Below are 23,728 nucleotides of genomic sequence, written 5' to 3' on the forward strand. Positions count from 1 at the left end.
GATCAACAAACGAAAACCCTTCAAAAAATTCAATATCTTAGAAAACAGGGAGGTGGATAGGGACATGGAGTTCAACCTATCAAATGTCGTGTTATCCGCGTAACAAGAAGGAAACATTTCATATTATCATGGGACTACTTTAGAGGTGGTAACATCGGCTACATACCGTGGCGTGAATATATCAAATGGTTTCTAATGGGACGAATAAGTAAAAAAATGACAAACCAAACCCTTGGCTTCTTATGCTGTAATATAAAGGTACACTCAGAACACCTTTAAAAATCTGGAAGTAACGTGATCCCTCGGAAGCATTAATCACAACAGAATTACAAGAGAATTGCAGACTCGGTTTGTTTGAGTCTGTACATGTAATGCATTGGCATTTAAGACCCTTGTTCGACCACAGCTAGAATATGCATCTAAAGTCAGCCATGTCCCCAACCCCACCCCAAATAGTCAAACTTGAATTGTTCAGATAGAATCTTTCCAGTCTTTCACCACTTATTATTTTTTTATTCCGCGCACTTAACCAGTTCAATATGGCTGCCAGTAAAATTGAGCATATCTCACCATAACAGATTGCCAGAATGCTTTTACATTTTACAAAGTTCCCTTGACATTTCCCACTGCTATTTTATGAGTATATAATATCTTATATATGTCTTCTTTTTAACTGTTAACCTTTTCCGAGTGACTTGACGTGCCGACTGTCTTCGTGCTCTTTGTTTACTCTATACTTAGTAATATCAATATCTATCGTCCGCATCCCTCTTTTTTCATATACATGATGTATACTGTATACCCACACAAACCAAGTATTTTGCACAAACATGTTGTATACTGAACAACAAAACTGTAGAAAAATAAAATTTGATTTGCCATTTTTTACGAAATTTAGACATTCTAATAGACAAACATTCCTAGAGAACAACGTATTTGTACTTGCTAAAATAATAGACAAAGCCTTATATAATTGATTGTGAGTATCATGCATTTTGTCATTGAAGCACGTCAACAATACTTTCAAAAAGTGAGAACAGAGACGATCAAGGCAATCCGACGTTTACAGAACGCAGTCTCCGACACAATTCAGCAAAAAAACTGCGTTCAAACACAGGGAAATCACTCTAATAAAATATGATAAGCAAGATCAACAAGGAAAGGCGAATTCAATGAACGCAACCCCACACGTCCCAGCAACAAGAACCAACGGCAAGGAGCCCATGAGGACCAAAACATCCAAAATCAAATCAATAGGAGAACGATTTATAAGGATTGTACCTTTAGTTTATCTAAAACGTTTAAAAATGTACGCGTGAAGGGATACACTATGAAGGCGGAAATACGGAAGGATAAACGTGCACTATACGGTCCGAATCCACCTGAGGTACGGAACTGAGGAAAATGGACTTTGAAAGGGTTCTACCGAAGAAAATAAGCCAATGCACCACAACGTGGCCATCAAAGTGATTTTTTTCGAATGAAGTGCCCGTCTGAGATCGGTTTGTCTTCCAGTAAAATTTACAAGGAAGAACTAAATATTAGAAAGATTTTCATTGGGCATTTTAAGATTACAAACCGAAATCCGGGAATATCAAAATATCTAAAATTAGTATAATAATCATAAGGATATTTCTGAAACGTTTACACGTCCAAATTATAAAATAATCTAAAGGAATATCGGAAACAAACTTTCCAGTTAAATGTCTCGGAAATTTAAAATCTGTGGACTTCCTCCCATAAATATACGAGTATTACACTGCTTTAAAGATTTTCAATAATTCTCTCGTAAATATCTTATTCAACATAAGATTTTACCGAGTTTTAAATGACATTCTAAAATTATGACGAGACTTACAATAACGTCCACAATCCCGAAAAAAAAAACATTTGCATACCGGAATACACCATGCAAATAAAAACAGTCATACACATGTATATCCCTCACGCCCCACAGCAGTATCTTGTTTCATCGCTATGTACACTGAGTAATTAAGGCATTTCAGCTTAAAGTTTTTATTTCACTTTATTAATGCCCTCATTGATGGATTAAGTAGTTTAGAAGGCTTAACATTCTATCCCGGCGGCATCCGATGTTGCCTCTAATAGAGTTCAGGATCCCTAGGGTGGAGACTAGGTAGTTTTCTGTCATGCCACTTGTGTTTCTTGATTTGAGTGATGGCAGCTGATCAGATATACCCAAATTTTATTTGGAAGATAAACAACTTTGAAGCCTTTTTATTGTCTAAATTTTATTTTTTTTCTTCTTCTCACAATTCTTACCCCACATCGTCTTATTTCAGTTTTAAGGCCATGTCAAGATCAGCGACTGACACATAAACATCTCAAACTTTTATTGTGATGCATGTATATATGCTATTTTATATTCATGTAAATGCTATTTTATATTCATTACATGCTATTTTATATTCATATCTACTTGGTTGAGCTGCTACTGATATATGCTCAAGCAGCATGATGGTCTTTGGGCCAGTCTTGGTATTGAAACATGACTGATCCCTCATTTTCATGGTTGTTTTAATTTTGATCATTAGGTTAAGTGTATATAAAATGTATTTCTATTATGCAATATGTTGTATTATATTGTGATATTTGCATGTTATCAACTATTATTTCATCCATATATGCTTATTTATTTTTATCTTACAGCTGTTATATTACAAATATTGACCCATCAAAACAAAGTTCAGTTAAAAGATTATTATTATAATAATGCCACATATAGTTCAGTTTATTATTTATAGATTGTTTTTCAAATAGAAAGACCCTGTTTTATATCATATTTTTAACCTGGGAGAAAATAAATATTTTTTGTCGTCCAAGATTAAACGTAAGTTAATAGAAAATATATTATTTACAATATGTCATTTATTAAACCATAATTTGTAAACAAATGTCCACTCCGTAAGCGATAACTCAATTTTGTTGATATTTCAACTGTTTCTTCAAAATTGTTTTCCAAGCCAGTGGTCTGTGGTCAAGACAATCTACCTTATTGTAATTTAGTAAAAAGAACGTTTTTTTGTTTTTGCTTTTTTTATTTGTCTTTTTTAAGTAGATCTACAGTAATTTTATTTGACACGAGTTCATTAAAAGGTTTACCAAATTAAAAAAACAATCACATTCTGTCATGCTCCTATATTACTAGGTGACCATGTGCTTGTTTTTGAAAAACAAAAGTAAAAAACAAAAATATTTATCAAGAGTCGGAGTTATCTATGTGTCAGAGTTATCTCTACAACCAAAAATTCTATTCTATTCTATTCACATGCTTCACATACCGAATTACTCCTTATTCTGGTTCCCGGCATCTAACAAGTATTAGTAGCGAAAGGGGAAGGAACTCCAGACTGATTACTCCTCCGTGTCAAAAGCGGTGTAGTGGTAACTTTCTCACGGGGTCACCAACATCCGGGGAACTGTTGATAGGGACAAGCGCCTGCTCGCCGAAAAAAAACACCGTTCTTCACGGTGAATTAGAATAAGTCCCTCGTAAGCGCCCCTTTTCTTTGTAAGTAGCAGTAGAGTAATTTCGGCGTCTTATCATTTATAGTTACATTGACGCAATATTTAAAGATAATGGTTGTCTATATTTTTCGCTTTGTTTACATCAGTGTACAGTAGCCAAATTTGAGAATGACGCATATTATTTTATTTCTCAGTCGTTTATTCTCTTTTTTCTCTTGATTAAGATTTGATATTGTAGTCTTTATTCCTGATAGAATTTTTTTTTGTATTTGCTCTATTTATTTATTTTGTGAAATAATTTGGAAGAAATTTTTATGTTCGGATTTCTTTGTCTTTAATTTGAATTTATTAATAATTTCAATGCTATTGCTAAATAAATCTTTCAATATAGACAAAACCATCATTTTGAAGGGGAATTTCATAGTAGTGTTGACTTATTTTAATTTCATAGTAGTTTTGACTGTAGTTCTGGCTTCCATAACTTTATATGTTGCTTTTATTTTGACGTTGTGCGACAGTAAATATCCTGGTGTACGTAGTTCCGACGCACCTAAGAAACAATCACTATTTACCGTAACAAAATAAGGTGACAACTAACAAATTACCTAAGCAGTGAAAAATTTATTCATTTCTTCATCTTTTACAACGTTTTTCATTAACTAAAAACTATCGTTAACACAAAAATAATCAAAATATGACAAGCATAGATTTCCAATATGGCGGATATGAGAGTACAGAGAAACGACGCATTTGATTGGTTTCTATATCTAATCTTACTAAAACGAAAGTACACTTCCTTTTCACTGCGAGAATGATGTACAGCAATTTTGTAAACAGCACGAAACATTTCAAGCACAAAAGTAAATAAATAAAAGATGACAATTATTTCAGTTAATCAGGATTTCAGTTTTTTGAGAAGACTAAATTCAAACATGCTTTACAATGATTACAGGTAGACCAAAACAACAAAGATAACATCTGTTTTATTGCCCTACCACTCACAATTGTGCTAAAATATTTTCTTTCATTAGTAGGTGGCTTTTTACATGTCAGTGAGGTTTCTTTGTACAAGAAAAAAAGAAGCAGGAGAGACAGTTTCAGATATAACAGGAGCAGTGTCAGACTCAATGAGTGGCTCATTTTCAGGCAGGAAAGAAGGTTTAAATCCTGGTCCTGGCTGGCTGCATCTTCTGACTGAGATTTCTCTTGCTGTTAATCAGTGAAAGAGAAGAGTTAGACTGGTTTTCAAAGGCTTTCTGAAAACAGACTGCAAAATCTTGGATAACAGTGCTTTATATTTAAATAGGCACTGAATTCAAGCTTACATATGTCATTATGTAATTTAGTGATTGACCTTCCACAGGACCAGGGTCTTTCAAATATATTTTCTATTTGAAAGACCCTGACAAGACAGGTCTCTCAAAATTTATGTCCGCACCTATTGAAATGTTTTTCAAAGGCCTGAAACAACCTATAGATATCCATGGGCTGTAGAACATTGCATGTATGAGCAAGTGAATAAGTAAAATAATCATTTCTTGTCTTGCCCATTGAACAATATTGAAATTGATGTGATATCTATGCTTATGATCATAAAATATAACAACTGGGCAAGATTCAGACCTTTCTGGAAGAAATCATATGTGATTGGAGATAAAGTTTTAATCATATGCTTCAATCACTCTCTGAAACAGTACCATCTGTCACAGGAGTACTACCATTCAGCAATGCTGAATTTATGCCAGTAGCAGATATACAATACAGCATATTGACAAGCAGTAATTATGTCTCTCTGCATTTAAAAAAAAATAAATAGCTGTTGTCATTGAAGTTGGTGAATAATTCCTGATCTTGACTTCAGGATCTGTAAAAAATAACATAGATAATATTAATAATAAAGCAACATAACAAGAAAAGAACTTAATAGAATACAAACTTTAATATAAATGCATCCATAAAGTCACACAATAATGAGCTAACGAGTACACCTTCCTACACAGTGAATTATATATTTGGTGGTCACATACCATGTCATAATACTATCTCATGGCTTTCTAAAAATAGCGGCGAGTTAGGGTGTCGGCTGGTCCGACTGTCATTTTATCAATTTTGAGAAAACTATACTTTCAAAATTATACAAAATTAGTAATAAGAAAAAAACACCATTTTTAAGTGTTTTTATTAAAAAGTACGAAAATATTACGTCAAAATCGCCTACTTTCCACATTTTCGCTGATAGAAATCACCGAAATGTTAACTTACAAAAAAGCGCGGGAATGACGTCACACGGAAACCCCAAAACGAAATCGAGGTCAAAACAAAAATGGCGTCGTAATTAAGATGCGTCGAAATAAAGTACTGGAGGATATATGGGTCAACCCTATTTGCTAAGGCTACCAGAATTTTGGCAGTTTGTGTGCTGTATTTAAAAACCTAATATGAAATTAGGCAAAGCCTATGAACGGGGAAGTCGTTAAAAAATCCTTTCATTCTTTCCGTTTTAAAGGTGTCATTCGGTATTACATACACCGCTTCCGTTTTCACTCGGAACACTCGACGATTATTACTAATCCGAAAAGTTGAGATTTGTTCCGTTATCTGAATACACCGCCTATTATCATTGAGTTACATTGTAAATGGCGGCGCCCGACTTGAACTGACACTGAAAAATTCATTGATAGGTATAGAATTCTATATATTTTTTAAATGTTTTTTACTTGTTTTTCTTTTAAATATACACGTGTAATCTATAGCCGGGCAAGCTAAAGCCCGGACCCGCTTCGCGGGCCCGGTCTTTGACTTCCCCGTAATAGCGAGCTCGACGGGCTGGCCCGAAGGGCCTGCTCGCAAAGCAAGCTTTACAGTAACACGAGTACCTGCTGAGTGATGGTTTTGAAAACTTTCGTCCGAAGTACCGAATTGGACACATCGCAACCTTTCGAATTCAAAGATAACCATAAAAACTGAGGAATTCTGACTGAAAACGAATGTGTAGACTGGTCACCCGCGCACGTCTTTGGGAACCATAATTGGACATGGAATCAGAATAACGGAAGCTGTGTATAAAATTGTAAATTGAAGGCGCCATTTTGTTTGAAAAATCTGATAAAAAATAAACAATTTTTTGTCGAATTTTGTTGTGAAAACTATCTAGAATGAAAGAAAATGGTCTAACTAAGAAAATGAATCCGAACACCAATATCTTTTATTCAGTCGTTAACGCTGTACAGACGTTTAAAGTATTGTTTACGTGACGTCACAATGTAGCGCCAAACAGCACGTGCAAAACAAACAAATCAATTACGCTATTTTAATGTCGCAAACGTTTTAAGTTTTACATTTATTTCACTTTTAATAATCTTTATTTCGCTTGAAAAATTATAGAGAGAAATAAAATAAACAAAGTTTTATAAACGTTTTCAAAACTCGTTATTCATTTAACGACATGGGCGGAGCCATTTTTAACACAGTACGTGTGACGTCACACGCACTCGTCACTGCATTTGAAATAAAAATGAGCTATTATTTCATACTATTTCACGTTAAAAGTACATCAAGCTCGCTTTGAGGCTTTGCCTTTTTCATATTATGAAATTAGGCAAAGCCTATGAACGGGGAAGTCGTTAAAAAATTCCTTTCATTCTTTCCGTTTTAAAATTGTCATTCGGTATAACATGCACCGCTTCTGTTTTCACTCGGAACACTCAACGTTTATCATTGATCCGAAAAGTTGAGATTTGTTCCGTTATCGGAATACCCCGCCTTTTATCATTGAGTTACATTGTAAATGGCGGCGCCCGACTAGAACTGACACTGAAAATTTCATTGATAGGTATAGAATTCTATATATTTTTTAATTGTTTTTTATTTGATTTTCTTTTAAATATACACGTGTAGTCTATAGCCGGGCAAGCCAAAGCCCGGACCCGCTTCGCGGGCCCGGTCTTTGACTTCCCCGTATTAAAATCACCCTTATTAATCAAATTTTGGTCAAATTAAAATAATGTTTGATAAACAAATCAAATCAATTCATGTTTTGTTTTTAATTTAAATGAAACTTCAATGACATTGTGTACCCAACTATTTGTTAGGGAAATATGTAGAGAATGTTTACCAATATGGAGTCTGCTTCCAAATGAAATCTCGCGGGACTTCAAGTTTTGGGAATTCTAGCATCTATTTTTAGTAATGGACCATACACTATTTTTAGTAAGTGAATGATATTAAATAAAAACAAACAAATAATTCATAAATCATCACTCAAAACAATATAAATCCAATATGTTTTTGGTACAATGTCTGTTATTGAATAAATACACTGTAATTCATTATTGCAAAGCCATGTTTCCATTTAAAAATAGCATTTGGGGTCATGGGTCACCAAATGTCATGCAAAGGTATCCGAACCTAAATTCTCCCTAGTCACATGATAATTAGGGCAGCAATGGCGGCGAATTTTATGAAATGTAAACCCACTGAAAAACTTTGAGGCATTATTTCATCAATCTAACGTTCTGTGTTCAAAAATATAGACTGAAGTGTCCCAAATATATCTGACTACCTGTATTAAAATAGCTTTTGTCCAGATCAGGCAAATTTATTGAATAACAGCATGACATAAATATGTCAGTCACAGTTCTGGTTGACTTTCGATATGGAATTGGCTTCAGTGAACAGGTCTAGCAGTACTATAAAACCTGTTTTTTGAAGTCTCTTTAGCTATGTTGACTGATTTTGATCACAGGCATTTAGGGCATTTTTCTTGTCAATAATTTTAAATTGTAATCTCCAGTTGATCTTCAAGAACAAAATAACTATCCAGCACCCATTTACTTTATTTAAACTATGTAAGGTATATTATCCATGCAACCAATTTCCTGACCAAGTCAGTAATAACCAGCCACGCCAACAAATTGTAGGGAATAATATTTTTTCGATTTTCAAAGCCTAGCAAGGCCTTTAGCGTACTCGTATTTATACTGTGATAGAACAGTACACTGAAGATAGCCCTATTGCAAAAGTCCACCAATAATCACCAGAGGTCAAAAACTCAACTTGTCCGCTCTTAGTTACAGGTAAAATTTCAGAGAACTTGATGCGGGACAAGTAGAAAAATACTGCCTGCACATTGGATTTAGAAACTATTACTCCTGCAGCCTGCAGGACAAGTGACACTGAAATATTTTCTGATGCCTGTAATCATGCCAGAACTCTGATGCCCTGGTATTCTTTCTTTGAGCATGCTATGGAATAAAGTAAAGCATATCCTGATAAAAACTTTTGATGAACCAAGTAACTTCTTTAAGAACATACACTACCTGATATTCTTAGAGAGGTAAAAAAAAATCAGCACTTCACTGCCAACTTTTCAAAATGTTTTACCATTTGATTCAGGGTTAATCTGTTTATAAAAACAATCTGTGTGCTTTTAACATTTTTACAAATAACTTGTTTTTCTCAAAAAATGAAAGGTGAATCCGTCATTTATATTCTCCTGGAGTCTGTCTCTCTGTTTTGATAGAACTGTGCCTGTAGGAGGGCAAATTTTCTCATTGTTTTCCCTTGTACTGTTGACCCTTGTACTCTTGACTGTTGTAGGTAGGGCTGTAGGTAAACAATTCATGGATCGTACCACAGATCATCAAATTGTTCTAATACTAAAAGAAATAACAGTATTGTTTAGAAAAACATATAAAATGAAAAATAAAAATACTTGTAAAGAATGGGTTCTACATTACTTCCTATAGCAACAGTTTAGAATTTAAGTTTAGTTGAAAATAAACGTTTGTTAACAGGGTAAATGTATACATGTGAAATGTATACAAGACAAAAGTGAAATGAAGGTTTTATGCAATAACTTAGAATTTTTTAATTTTTTTAATGTGTGAATCGCAATCCAGAGTTATTCGGACTAACAAATGCCTGATCCAAAATGTCAAGGTCTGAATTAAGTTGTGTAATTGATGTTATTGACAGTGTTTTTTCTGATAAGGTTTTGTTACGCGTCCCAAAACTTAAAAGCTGCATCAGATGAAAGGACTAAATGTTAAAATTTGGCTTTTAAAGTTCAAGAAGCCAGTATTATTTAAAGCCATGTTAAAAGGTCCCAAAGAGAAAATGAAGATGATAAATCCCACTAAAAGCCCTGGCACTGTTATTTATACGTTTCTACACTATAACAAAACACAGCATATTGAACTGACAAAATAGGGGTGTAACGCTTACTCACATATTTGCCATTTAAATGTTAGAAAAGTGATGTGCAGTTTATCACGTTTCATCGGTCTAATAAGTCTCACCTCATGAAATTATATGAGATATTCAGACAAAAATTCAGATTGATGTTTGTAATTGTTTCAAAAAACGAATACTTCATTACCTAAAAAATGGTTGATATCAAGCTTTATCTCATCTTCAATTTTCATAATTGAACAAAACTAGATATACAATGTATGTGTTAAAACCTCAAATTTATAATGTAATTTAACTGTACATCAGTATATTATGTTTGACTGGAAATAAACTTCACCAAACAAACTTAAAAGAATTTTTTCTCTTTTATTAGTAACCAACAACTGATAGATTAACTGAGATGCCACAATTTTCATTTTCAGTTTGGGGTTAAAACAACATAATGTCTGATGAGAAAGGAGATAAAGGGGATGAGGAGAAGGTGTATGGGGGCTGTGAAGGGCCAGATGCTATGTATGTAAAACTTGTGTCATCAGATGGTCATGAATTTATTGTTAAAAGAGATCACGCTTTAACATCTGGCACTATTAAAGCTATGTTGAGTGGGCCAGGTATGTATTATTATACTAACTATTGTATTTTCATATGAGTTCACATTCGGATTTCATGATAAAATACTGATAACTCAGTTATTATATTAGACTTCAGGAAGCATGCTTACGATTTATGTACTCAATTTTTAATGTAGGAATTAATGTTAATATCAATGATAATGAATACTCAAAATTTGTTAGATTGTAGGTTTAAGTCCCACTAGGGACTTTGGATTCTTTCATGTGAGGAAGCTATCCAGCAAGTTTACATAATGTTGGTGGTTCTACTCGGGTGCCTTTTTGTACCTGATATAATGCATAAAGGCACCCAAGGTCTTCTTCCATCAGTAAAGCTGAAAAGTCGTCATATGACCTGTACAGTCGGTGTTGGTGCAGCTTAATAACCCAACAAAAAAAAAAGGTTCATATAAATTATATTTAATGTGTATTAAGATTTATCTTGCTCTCTGCTGCTTGCAGTTTGCAATAATTTTGTTTGAATTTTGAAAAAAAAATAGTTCCAAAATAAATGTATGAAAGAAATAATATATATGTTGTATATGTTGGTAAATTTCGTTTTTAGCGAATCGGGCATAAACAAAATCAATATTTCACAATTGAAATCAATCTTGAAGTTAAAGCTAACTGCTGCATATTTTGATTCAGAACATTTAATTCTGTTTGTATACAGTATTCATGTGTTTTAAGTAACAGAAACATTCCAGGTTACAACTTTTTAGATAACAACCAAAAGATTATGGAAATGACATAATTTTACCATTTTGAATAAAAAAAAAGTATTCGATAATAGATATATATATATAGCTTTATACCCTTTAAGAAACGAAGAAGGTACATTGTAAATGAATATTTGTCATGTTATGATATTTTTTGTGTTGCCTTGAAAAGGTGACATATAGGGGTTACTTTTGTCGGCGGCGTCGTTGTCGGCGCCCCCCAAAGCTTGTCCGGAGCATAACTCAGTCACTATAAGTCTGATTGACTTCAAACTTGGTATGAATGCTTCTTTCAATAACCCGAAGTGCAGTGCACAAGGACCGTTACTCTGCAGTTCTTTTTTTTTTGAGTTATTGCCCTTTGTTAATTTTCATACTTTAATTTTGTCCGGGCCATTTCTCTTCAACTAAAAAAGCTATGGACTTGAAAATTCATAGGATGATAGATCTCATTAAGAAGAAGTGCAGTGCACAAGAACCGGTACTCTGCACTTCCTAATTTTTGAGTTATTGCCCTTTGTAAATTTTTATACTTTATTTTTGTCCGGGCCATTTCTGTATAAAAGTTATGGACTTGAAACTTCATAGGATGATAGATCTCATTAAGAAAAAGTGCAGTGCATAAGAACTGATACTCTGCATTTCTTATTTTTTGAGTTATTGCCCTTTGTTGATTTTCTTACTTTATTTTTGTCCTTGTCATTCTCCTCAAGTATTAGGGCTGGGATTCAAAACTGCGTCGTATCCTACAAAATGTAAACAAACGCCGCCATCTTGGAGCGAAAAATGTATGTTTTTGTTTATAACTCTTTTTGTTGGAAATGACTGAAAACAAGATATATGTATTAACACGCTACACTATTTTCCGCTTCGTTCGGTATATGTTGCTTGCACAACTATTTTGTAAAACAAAAGTTATAGCGAAGTTGCAACTCGAAGCGGGGCAGAATTTTTATGAAAATGTGTGGATACGACGCAGTTCATATTGCTTTATCTATCGTTTTGCCTTCAAATCAATTATATACTCGTTTTCAGAGTTCACCATGAACGTCAAAACATAATTTTGCATCATTTACTTAACTTTCATTTAAAAGAGATGTTTATTTTCCAAGAAAATAATGATTTTTACGAAATGATACGACGCAGTTGAAAATAAAATATGATACGACGCAGTTGTATTTTCATTGCAGGCTGAATATGGGTTAAACTATTTAAATTATGTTCTTGTTTACAACTTAAGTCAAAAGCAGAGGTCACTCATTGGTTTCATAAAAATGGAAATGTAATACAATTCTATTAAGGCTGCATTTTTCGGTCGCATTTTAGTACTAATCATAAGCATCTACAAATTCAGAAAAGCTGTATCAAATGCAATATACATTGAAACACGTGATCGCACATCCATATGACAACGTGTTCTACTGTTGCCTTAGCATGCTTATAAACTTGTTCACGTGAGTTTGAAATGGGAGTTATTACTATTTTTGATACAAAATTCAATATTCCATTGTAACCTCCACTGGACCCTGTATTAATCAGGAATGACTTTTTTCTTAAAAAAAAAGAGAAAAAATTATAAATTTTGAAAAGGTCTCTCGCTATCGGGAATGCGCAAATTGCATGCCTACCGTTGTTACTTGTAATGAGCAATAATTTCCGTCAATTCCGTTATTACTTATGTCTTTTACGTGCCAATTTTATTGTATTCATTTTCTTAATAATCGACGAGGACAGATAAGCTTTATTATTTGAAACTGAACATTAAATTTTTTAAATTATATTATAATGGTTAAGCTAAAATATATTTTTGCAAGTAGGTTATGCGTTCCGTTTAGTCATTTTATGTTCAGCGCCGCGGAACTTTACCACTGCGTTTCTTGATCGCCGATGAGGAAAGGTCTACGGAATGTATTTTTTCTATATTTGCACTTAAGTATCATTCTTCTCCATCAAAAAACTTTTCAAAATTGAGTTACATATGATACAACTTCAAATTATTTTGTAATAAAGGTGTCCGTTTTGCAAAGGTATTTTACGCTGTGCACCGATAAATTTGATACAGATATAGGCAGACATGATCTTTCAACAGTATTGAAGAAGTTTTCACAATATTGAACATAAAATTAAGGTCAGATTATCGTATCGTATCAGAAAATGACTTCACAGAGGATTACCCCCTGTTTACATTGAAAATTTCTCTGCTATTAATACCGAAATAAGAAATTTAAATTTTATTCTCTTTATAATTATTTCAAATATTTATAATCTTAAAACTTCACGCCAGAAGTTAATAAAAAAGCTGCTTATTTGTACAGCTGACGTTAAGAAATTCTGTTGAAAAAGCAAATCAGACAGGTGTGTCCGACCGAGGCCGAGCTGTTTATGTTTACTGAATTCAAATCACTTGAACTGAACTGCTATGAATTCGAAAACCACCAGGGACTTTTTATTCTTTTGTGTGGAAAACCTATCAAGCTAGTTTCAAAATGTCGACGGTTCTCTGCAGGTACAACATTTTGCCTGAAATAATGCACAAAGGCCCTCGCCCCTAGTAAAGCTAATGTGTAGAGTGAAAGTTTGAAAAGAAACCACAAAAAAGCAGTCATTACCCAGAACTTGCAGAAACACAGTTAACTTAGAGCGTAGCTAGCCAAAATGAATTTAAGTTAATAGATTTCTACATTATTTTTTTTTGCGAAAAAAATTAGGGATAATATTGAACATACAGGAAAATATAAGAAATTATTTCAGATATTATGATCAATAAGGTAACATGTTCATGTTTAACTGAAAAGTAGCTTCCGCAATGTAAACTTTCAAATTAAATGTTATATTGGACATGACAAATTGTATTCTAAATAATCAACAGAACATTGCTTTACACCGCAAATGATCTGGGTTTTTATCTAGCTCAAGTGATTATTCCATAAAATAGAAAAATATTGCCAAAAGTATCCCTGTTGAAAAGACTGCCAAAAATACAACTGCGTCGTATCATATTTTATTTTCAACTGCGTCGTATCATTTCGTAAAAATCATTATTTTCTTAGAAAATAAACATCTCTTTTTAATAAAATTTTAGTAAATGATGCAAAATTATATTTCGAAGTTTATGGTGAACTCTGAAACAAATATATAATTGATTTGAAGGAAAAAACGATAGATAAAGCAATATGAACTGCGTCGTATCCACACATTTTCATAAAAATTCTGCCTAGCTTCGAGTTGCAAGTTCGCTATAACTTTTGTTTTACAAAATAGTTGTGCAAGCAACATATACCGAACGAAGCGGAAAATAGTGTAGCGTGTTAATACATATATCTTGTTTTCAGTCATTTCCAACAAAAAGAGTTATAAACAAAAACATACGTTTTTCGCTCCAAGATGGCGGCGTTTGTTTACATTTTGTAGGATACGACGCAGTTTTGATTCCCAGCCCTGAAGTATGAAAGCTATTGACTTGGAACATCATAGAATGATAGATCTTATTGATAAGAAGTGCAGTGCACAGAAACTGCTGATCTGCACTTATTATTATGCCCCCATTTCGAAGAAAAGGGGGTATATTGCTTTGCACTTGTCGGTCCGTCGGTCCGTAGACCAAATGGTTTCCGAGTGATAACTAAAGAACCCTTGGGCCTAGGAACTTTAAACTTGGTATGGTGATTGGTCATGACAAGTAGATGACCCCTATTGATTTTGGGGTCAAGGGGTCAAAGGTCAAGGTCACATTGACCTTGTAAGCAAAAACGGTTTCCGATCAATAACTAAAGAACCTTAAGGCCTAGGAACTTCAAACTTGGTATGGTGATTTGTCATGATCAGTAGATGACCCCTATTGATTTTGGGGTCAAGGGGTCAAAGGTCAAGGTCACATTGACCTTGTAAGCAAAAACGGTTTCCGATCAATAACTAAAGAACCTTAAGGCCTAGGAACTTCAAACTTGGTATGGTGATTTGTCATGATCAGTAGATGACCCCTATTGATTTTGGGGTCAAGGGGTCAAAGGTCAAGGTCACATTGACCTTGTAGGTAAAAACGGTTTCCGATCAATAACGAAAGAACCCTTAGGCCTAGGAACTTCAAACTTGATATGGTGATTGGTCATGATCAGTAGATGACCCCTATTGATTTTGGAGTTAAGGGGTCAAGGTCACATTGACCTTGTAGATAAAAACGGTTTCCGATCAATAACGAAAGAACCCTTAGGCCTAGGGACTTCAAACTTGATATGGTGATTGGTCATGATCAGTAGATGACCCCTATTGATTTTGGGGTCAAGGGGTCAAAGGTCAAGGTCACATTGACCTCTAGGGGTAAAAACAGTTTCCGATCAATAACTAAAGAACCCTTAGGCCCAGGAACTTCAAACTTGGTATGGTGATTGGTCATGATCAGTAGATGACCCCTATTGATTTTGGGGTCAAGGGGTCAAAGGTCAAGGTCACATTGACCTCTTAGGTAAAAGCAGTTTCCGATCAATAACTAAAGAACCCTTAGGCCTAGGAACTTCAAACTTGGTATGGTGATTGGTCATGACCAGCAGATGACCCCTACTGATTTTGGGGTAAAGGGGTCAAAGGGCAAGGTCACATTGACCTTGTAGGTAAAAATGCTTTCCGATCAATAACTTAAGAACCCTTAGGCCTAGGAACTTCAAACTTGGTATGGTGATTGGTCATGACCAGCAGATGACCTATTGTTTTTAGGGTCAAGGGGTCAAAGGTCATGTAACATTGACCTTGTAGGTAAAAACGGTTTCCGATCAATTAACTAAAAACGCTTAGGCCTAGGAACTTCAAACTTTGTATGATGATTGGTGGTGACCAGCAGATGACCCCTATTGAGTTTTGGGTCAAGGGGTCAAAGGTCAAGGTCACATCGACCTTGTAAGTAAAAACGGTTTCTGATCAATAACTTAAAAACGCTTAGGCCTAGGAACTTCAAACTTGGTATGGTGATTTTTAATGACCAGCAGATGACCCCTTTCGATTTTGGGATCAAGGGGTCAAAGGTCAAGGTCACATTGACCTTGTAAGTAAAAACGGTTTCTGATCAATAACTAAAGAACGCTTCGGCCTAGGAACTTCAAACTTGGCATAGTGATTGGTCATGATCAGCAGATGACCCCTATTGATTTTGGGGTCAAAGGTCAAGGTCACATTGACCTTGTATGTTAAAACGGTTTCGGATCAATAATAAAAGAACCCTTAGGCCTAGGAACTTCAAACTTGGCATGATGATTAGTCATGACCAGCAAATGACCCCTATTGATTTTGGGGTCAAGGGGTCAAAGGTCAAGGTCACATTGACCTTGTAAGTAAAAACGGTTTCTGATCAATTAACTAAAAACGCTTAGGCCTAGGAACTTCAAACTTTGTATGATGATTGGTCTTGACCAGCAGATGACCACTATTGAGTTTTGGGTCAAGGGGTCAAAGGTCAAGGTCATGACCAGTAGATACTTGATAACCCTTATTAATTGTTTGATCACTGGGTCAGAAGTCATGCATAATTACCTTATCACATGAATAATTGGCTGCTGATAGGGGGCATACATGTTTTACAAACATATCTTGTTTTTTTAGTTATTGCCCTTTGGTATTTCCTATTTAATTTTTGTCCTGGCCATTTCTCCTAAACTACATTGTTCACAAGGTGACACATCCGACTCACGGAGCTCTAGTTTTACATAAGAAACAAGGAATTAAAGTGTGTTTTTATACCAACCTAGATTTTATTCTATTAATTTTTTGCATTTAACAAAAGGACATTTTAGAAAAATAAATACTTTCTTGTTTATATGAAAGCATAAAGTTAGATCATAAAATGAATTCTTTTCTATCTTGATATTGAATTCCAGACCTGTATAACTATAATTAAAATTAATTATTTTGGTTGTTGCAGGTCAGTTTGCTGAAAATGAAACAAATGAAATAAATTTTAGAGAAATACCGTAAGTATATACATGTACATTTAAATCATTATGTATAGGTTAATGTTTATAAGTACATATTTACAAAGTTAAACTGGTCAGACTAATTAAATTTTGTAAATGCGTACCTGCTTAGTGTTAAATTATCTTTAAAAACAGTCGATTAACTAGACTGATTAACAGTTTGCCGATTTACCAAAGTAAATGTTTTACAACTCATTTGAAATACTGCAATCCTGTTGGACAAAAAATAATTTCTCTAATAAACTCTTACTGTGGTTTATGCAGTGCACCGTATTTCACAAATGTACGTAATGAATGGACCATACAGTTTTTAATGTCTATATTATCATTCTTTATAACGCATTACGATAAGTATAAGCTTTCAATAAATAATCTTATTTTGATTGAAATGGTTTATTAAAGACAATACAGTGAAATTTACATTCTTCTTTAGTGTCCTGATGTATTGACTGTATACTGTGATAGTGTTCTTACTAATTACACCATACTAATATCTTTATGATTTATGTAAAATAACATACATTATTATGTAGCATGATGATTTAAAAGCTTAATTTTATTTAACATTTATTGACGAACCAGTGTCCATTACCATTAAATTGACAACAACAGGAAACGTTCATTTATAGGCATTTTCTTTATATTTGTAATAAAGATTTAAAAAGCTGGGCTGCGTTTCATGGAGAGTCCTAAGTCTTATGTTTGTCTTAAGATAAAAATTGTGACAATTTTGCGTTTAAAAGAAAGTCTTAAAAAAGGTCCTAACTATTGACTCCTATACTTATGTCCAAAAACGCTCCTAAGTCTAGAAGTGTTTTAAAGGTATCTTAAGATTGTCCTAAGTCAAAACCACTCCAAAATCAAACAACTTTTCGTTGAATTTTGTTTTGAAAACTATCTAGAATGATAGATAATGGTCTAACTAAGAAAATAAATCCGAAGACCATTATCTTTAATTCAGACATTAAAGCTGTACAGACGTTTGAAGAGTTATTTACATGACATCACAATGTAGCGCCAAATATGGCGTGCAAAACAAGACGCATCTATAAATAATAATATTACTGCACACTGTACAATTGCAGTTGCGTAGCAAGCAAGGGGGTTCGTCACCATTTTTTAGCTCGACTATTCGATAAGAATAAGTAGAGCTATTGCAGTCACCCGAGCGTCGGCGTCGGCGTAACCACTTATGTTAAAGTTTTTGTAATAGTTCAAATATTTTCAAAGTCCATTGACATATGGCTTTGAAACTTTGCACACTTGTTCACCATCATGACCCCAACCTGTAGACAGGAGGAGGTAACTCTATCAAGCATTTTGACAGAATTATGCCCCTTTTTCGACTTAGAATTTACGTTAAAGTTTTTTGTAATAGTTCAAATATTTTCAAAGTCCATTGACATATGGCTTTGAAACTTTGCACACTTGTTCACCATCATGACCCCAACCTGTAGACAGGAGGAGGTAACTCTATCAAGCATTTTGACAGAATTATGCCCCTTTTTCGACTTAGAATTTACGTTAAAGTTTTTGTAATAGTTCAAATATTTTCAAAGTCCATTGACATATGGCTTTGAAACTTTGCACACTTGTTCAACATCATGACCCCAACCTGTTAACAGGAGGAGGTAACTCTATCAAGCATTTTGACAGAATTATGCCCCTTTTTCGACTTAGAATTTACGTTAAAGTTTTTGTAATAGTTGAAATATTTTCAAAGTCCATTGACATATGGCTTTGAAACTTTGCACACTTGTTCACCATCATGACCCCAACCTGTAGACAGGAGGAGGTAACTCTATCAAGCATTTTGACAGAATTATGCCCCTTTTTCGACTTAGAATTTACGTTAAAGTTTTTGTAATAGTTCAAATATTTTCAAAGTCCATTGACATATGGCTTTGAAACTTTGCACACTTGTTCAACATCATGACCCCAACCTGTAAACAGGAGGAGGTAACTCTATCAAGCATTTTGACAGAATTATGCCCCTTTTTCGACTTAGAATTTACGTTAAAGTTTTTGTAATAGTTCAAATATTTTCAAAGTCCATTGACATATGGCTTTGAAACTTTGCACACTTGTTCAACATCATGACCCAAACCTGTAAACAGGAGGAGGTAACTCTATCAAGCATTTTGACAGAATTATGCCCCTTTTTCGACTTAGAATTTACGTTAAAGTTTTTGTAATAGTTCAAATATTTTCAAAGTCCATTGGCATATGGCTTTGAAACTTTGCACACTTGTTCACCATCATGACCCCAACCTGTAAACAGGAGGAGGCAACTGTATCAAGCATTTTTTTTACTATCAAGCACTAAGAATAGTCGAGCGTTGCTGTCCTACCGACAGCTCTTGTTTAAATTACCGCCTCCGTGGTCGAGAGGTTAGAGTCGATGACTTCTAATCCATTTACCTCTTTGGCATGGGTTTTATCTCCGGGAGATGCTTTGGTAGTTTAGCGCGGAGGAAGGGAGTCTAGTACTGGTGTAACTCTCCAGGAACGATGGTTAGGAAACTACCCGCCTATATGACTGAAATACTGTTGGAAAAAGGCGTAAAATGAAACAAACAAACAAACAATACTATGAAATTAAATGAAACGGTCATTTTATCGTTTTTCGTGCAATATGGTATATATTTTCACTCAACATGATAAGAGGGCAATACATTGCTTTTATACTTGCTATAATCAATTACATAGTAACTCCAATCCAGGATTATGCGCGTGCCATTGTATTTTGTAACTTTTCAGGAGAGTTAATTGGTCATAAGTCTTAAGTTAAGACAAAAGATAGGACAGTTACTTGAAACGGTCTTTATTGCAAAAACTTTTTCTCATAAGTCCTAGGATTTAGGGTTAACTAAGGACTCTCCATGAAAAATAAAATTGGGAGTTGTTTCCCTTAGATTGTTTGAAAGTTCATGTAATGGAAATTTTGCAAGGAAGTATGTTTTATGTGGTACAAGTTTCCTATGTGAAATGATTCAAGCTTTCTATTTCTTTCACATCTCTCCCTTGACAAATCAACAACGCATTTTGTTGTCAGATATACATGACATGATCTGTATAGCTAGGGATCAGTATTTAAAAAAGCACTAGTGCTTATTTACCTGCTTATCTTGAAATGGGATATATGCTGTCAAAAGGAACATGGAGGTTTTCAGATTGTTCATACACAATGTTTGTTCTTCAGCGAGTGCATATGGTCGTGGGTGTTTTTGCAATCCAGCACCTAATCATGTTGGTCATGTTAAAATGTTTTGTACTGGAATGTATGTGCTACTTTTCTGGAATCAGATATTGTCTGTATATAAGACATTTTATCTTTGGTTAATAGTTATATACAATATTGATCTGGTGTATAGCAAAGAGTGATTTAATTGTTGATCGTCTAGACCCTGCAGAACTTTTGCTAATGAGCAACCTGATCTGTTGTGTTTCCTGCATTATGTATCAAATTGCATACCAAGGTCAAAAAGAGTTTGAAGGTCTCATTGATTTTGAATCAATCTGTACATTCCTTAATTCCTTACCCTACCGCTAATTCATTGAATTAAGTCAAAGTTATTAAATTAGTAGTTATATTAATTGAAATTATAATTAGATTTTATTTATTTATTCAGTTGTAGAGATGTAATAAATTGCAAATGCCATTTATGCAGCTGATTTAAAGTGAAGACTTTCTTCTGACATGTCAGTTTGAATATAGTGGGAACATCTGATATGAGTTTAGCTGCACTAACATTAGTGAGCTTGTGTCGCAGTTTTGCCAGGGTAACAACTAAGGTTATTCAATTGAAACTTGGCTTTAAAAGCCGCTTATGTTTTCAAATAACAATTTTAGCTCATCAACCAAGACCCATAATTATCATGGCCTTTTCATGAGTAATAACCCTTTATAATCATTTCTGGTTAAGGTTTTACACTTGAAAATTTAGGCATCTTTTTATCATAATTGAGACCCATATCTCTAGAATGATTTTTTACTGATCGTCTTTCTGAACTTAAGCAATGAGAGCCATGCAAAATATTTTCTACCAAACAGAAAATAGTTGAGCATAATGACATGTGACAGCACTTGTTAGATAATAATGCTGATAAACAGTGAGCAGTTTAGTCAGAAAGAACATGTAGAGCATCTATGGTTCAAACATTAGTTCATGAGCTTCAATTCATTGGTGCATGCATTTTATATTCTAACAGGCTCAAGTATCATTATGAATGACTTAGTACATTGCGAAGCTTCTTTGTCTATGGTACAGCACCAGAAAAAGAAAATGACATATTGCTCAATAGAAAATTTTATAAATATCTTCATCCAATTTGTGTATTTCAGATCGCACGTTTTACAGAAGGTATGCATGTACTTCACTTACAAAGTACGATATACAAACAGTTCAACAGAGATTCCAGAGTTCCCAATTGCACCAGAAATTGCTCTAGAATTGCTTATGGCTGCCAACTTTTTAGACTGTTAAGCTAACTTTAACGTTTTTGATGTAAATCTTCCATTGTTATTGTTTTTTTCTCTCTTTTGAATGGAGGATTGTTTTACCACATAAAAAGTGAATGAAAATAATATAAATTATCTAGTGAAATCTCTTTAACTGAATTGAATTAGTAGTAAGGAACAGTTTGAAGACGTGATAATGGTTGTCTTGATAATAGGAAATTAAATAAATAAGTTATTACTATGTAATAATATTACTATGTAATAATCATTATTGTCTCTCATGGATTACTTTTTTTTAAAGTAATGAATATTCCATATCAGTTTGTACTTATTAAAGATAATTTATGTCTAGATTTTTTGTTATCACTTGTAATCTTAAAATTACAATAATATTGCATAAGCATTAACAGAGTAAAAAAAAAATCAAATCTTTTTCTTCTTTTTTTCAAACATTTAAAAAAAACAATGTGCAACTTGAAATCATTTTGCTGCCTGTTGTAAAGGATGGGTTATTTTAACAATTCATTGAAACTGTTTTACAAAATTGTTTTTCAAATGCTTAGATTTTAAAGGTGCACTTTCGTGTTGTTTAAGTGTTAGATTAGATTTTCATTTATTCTTTTTAGTTTCATATAATTTGCACTCTCTGGCTTTGTGGGAATTTAACCTTTTTGCTCTTTAATCTTTTGAGTAATAGCAGCGATTTTGATGGACTTTAGCAGTCAGTAGCCAGGTCAACTGGTACATTAGTGCAGCAATACTGATGGACTTTAGCTGTCAGTAGTCAGGTCAACTGGAACATTAGTGCAGCAATACTGATGGACTTGAGCTGTCAGTAGTCAGGTCAACTGGTACATTAGTGCAGCAATACTGATGGACTTTAGCTGTCAGTAGTCAGGTCAACTGGTACATTAGTGCAGCAATACTGATGGACTTCAGCTGTCAGTAGTCAGGTCAACTGGTACATTAGTGCAGCAATACTGATGGACTTCAGCTGTCAGTATAACGTCAGGCTTGCCTTCACATCAGCTGCTCAATTTTCTAATGATCATTTTATGAAAACAACACAATTATAGAGTACTTTTATTATGTGTTAGTCATTGTTTCTTTGTGGGATAATTTATATCACTTGGCACTTAATGTACATTATATATGGCATTATTTGAATATCTGTGTAAATGCTTTAATGCATAATGTAGATGAAATTAAAGTAAATAATACATGTATTATCTAAAACATGACTTGGAGAAAATGAATGAGGGTTTAATATTCTACCTATAAGTGTTACATTATTTTAAAAAACCTAAGTTTGTGCCTGCTTTTGTTTTTTCATGCCTAGAAATATGTATACTGTTTTGCTGTTGATGTCTGATTTTGTCATGCAATTTAAATGAAATAGAAATTTGTAATCTCTTGTTGAGGCATTTTGCTTGCTGTATGATTTTGTCACTTTGTTGTTTTGATTACAATATATTCCTATAATTTGGGTAATGTAAACATAGGTAATATTTATACTATATAAAGTACTAGTAATTAGCAACCTTAACTTTAACTTATTACCAATTTGTAATCAAAATTCCTACTCGAGTAAGAATTATTTCTATGATGTGTTTTGTACTGATATAATAGAATACAGTTGTCTTGTTTACTTTTCTTATTCCTTCAATTTTAGTCTTGTTTAACTACCGTTACATAAACATAGCAATTCTGCCGTTACTCACATGTAAAATGAGCTGTCAGGTTAAAAATAAAAGTTTTAAGTATGGACACTAAAATACAATGTCCAATAGTTCTGATAAATATGTATTTTTGTTTGAAAATAATGACAAAGTTTAGCTTTTATGTCTCGCTATTTGGAGAAGCAAAAATGTAAATTTTTCTCACCTTTTGGTAGGAATGATTGTCACTACTTAACTTCCTACATAAGCTGTAAAGATCAAAATGTATGTATTGATGGTAAATCACACAATTTATGAAGCTAGCAGGTGGATCTTGGCATATCATTTTATGTTTGAGTGACGACCATTTTTGACTTGTAATCTCATGCATAAAATGGTTTTGACAATTTGCAATAATATCAAAAGATGTATACATTGTTTTCTACTGTAATGTTTTAACTCTGTAGAAAATATTGAACAACTTAGCTCATTTGGAAAACTCATATTCCATCGTGTCTTATGTATTATGTCTTTGTTTATTATTTAACAATAAAACATGGAAATTTTTCTCATATTATATCATCTTTGACCACTGTGCATTTGCGATATGTTTCCTGTATTGGAAGCTGTACACCCT

The 23,728-nt window shown here is 33.7% G+C and overlaps 1 protein-coding gene across 2 annotated transcripts; it reads left to right on the plus strand.

The window, feature by feature from the left end:
• Window positions 1-3,383: 3,383 nt before the first annotated feature.
• On the plus strand, window positions 3,384-23,658 carry LOC132745299 (elongin-C). Of its 2 annotated transcripts, none has more exons than XM_060734186.1 (4): window positions 3,384-3,532; window positions 10,104-10,292; window positions 16,920-16,968; window positions 21,317-23,658. In XM_060734186.1, the coding sequence occupies exons 2-4, from the start codon at window positions 10,124-10,126 to the stop codon at window positions 21,456-21,458; spliced, it is 360 nt and encodes a 119-aa protein (XP_060590169.1). In that variant the 5' UTR covers window positions 3,384-3,532; window positions 10,104-10,123; the 3' UTR covers window positions 21,459-23,658. The 2 variants fall into 2 exon arrangements, with proteins under 2 accessions (XP_060590169.1, XP_060590170.1); XM_060734187.1 differs by having other exon boundaries at window positions 3,400-3,513.
• Window positions 23,659-23,728: the final 70 nt, after the last annotated feature.

This window comes from Ruditapes philippinarum, unplaced genomic scaffold, assembly GCF_026571515.1.
Source record: "Ruditapes philippinarum isolate M1 unplaced genomic scaffold, ASM2657151v2 ctg5177_1_1_1_1, whole genome shotgun sequence".
NCBI lineage: Eukaryota > Metazoa > Mollusca > Bivalvia > Venerida > Veneridae > Ruditapes > Ruditapes philippinarum.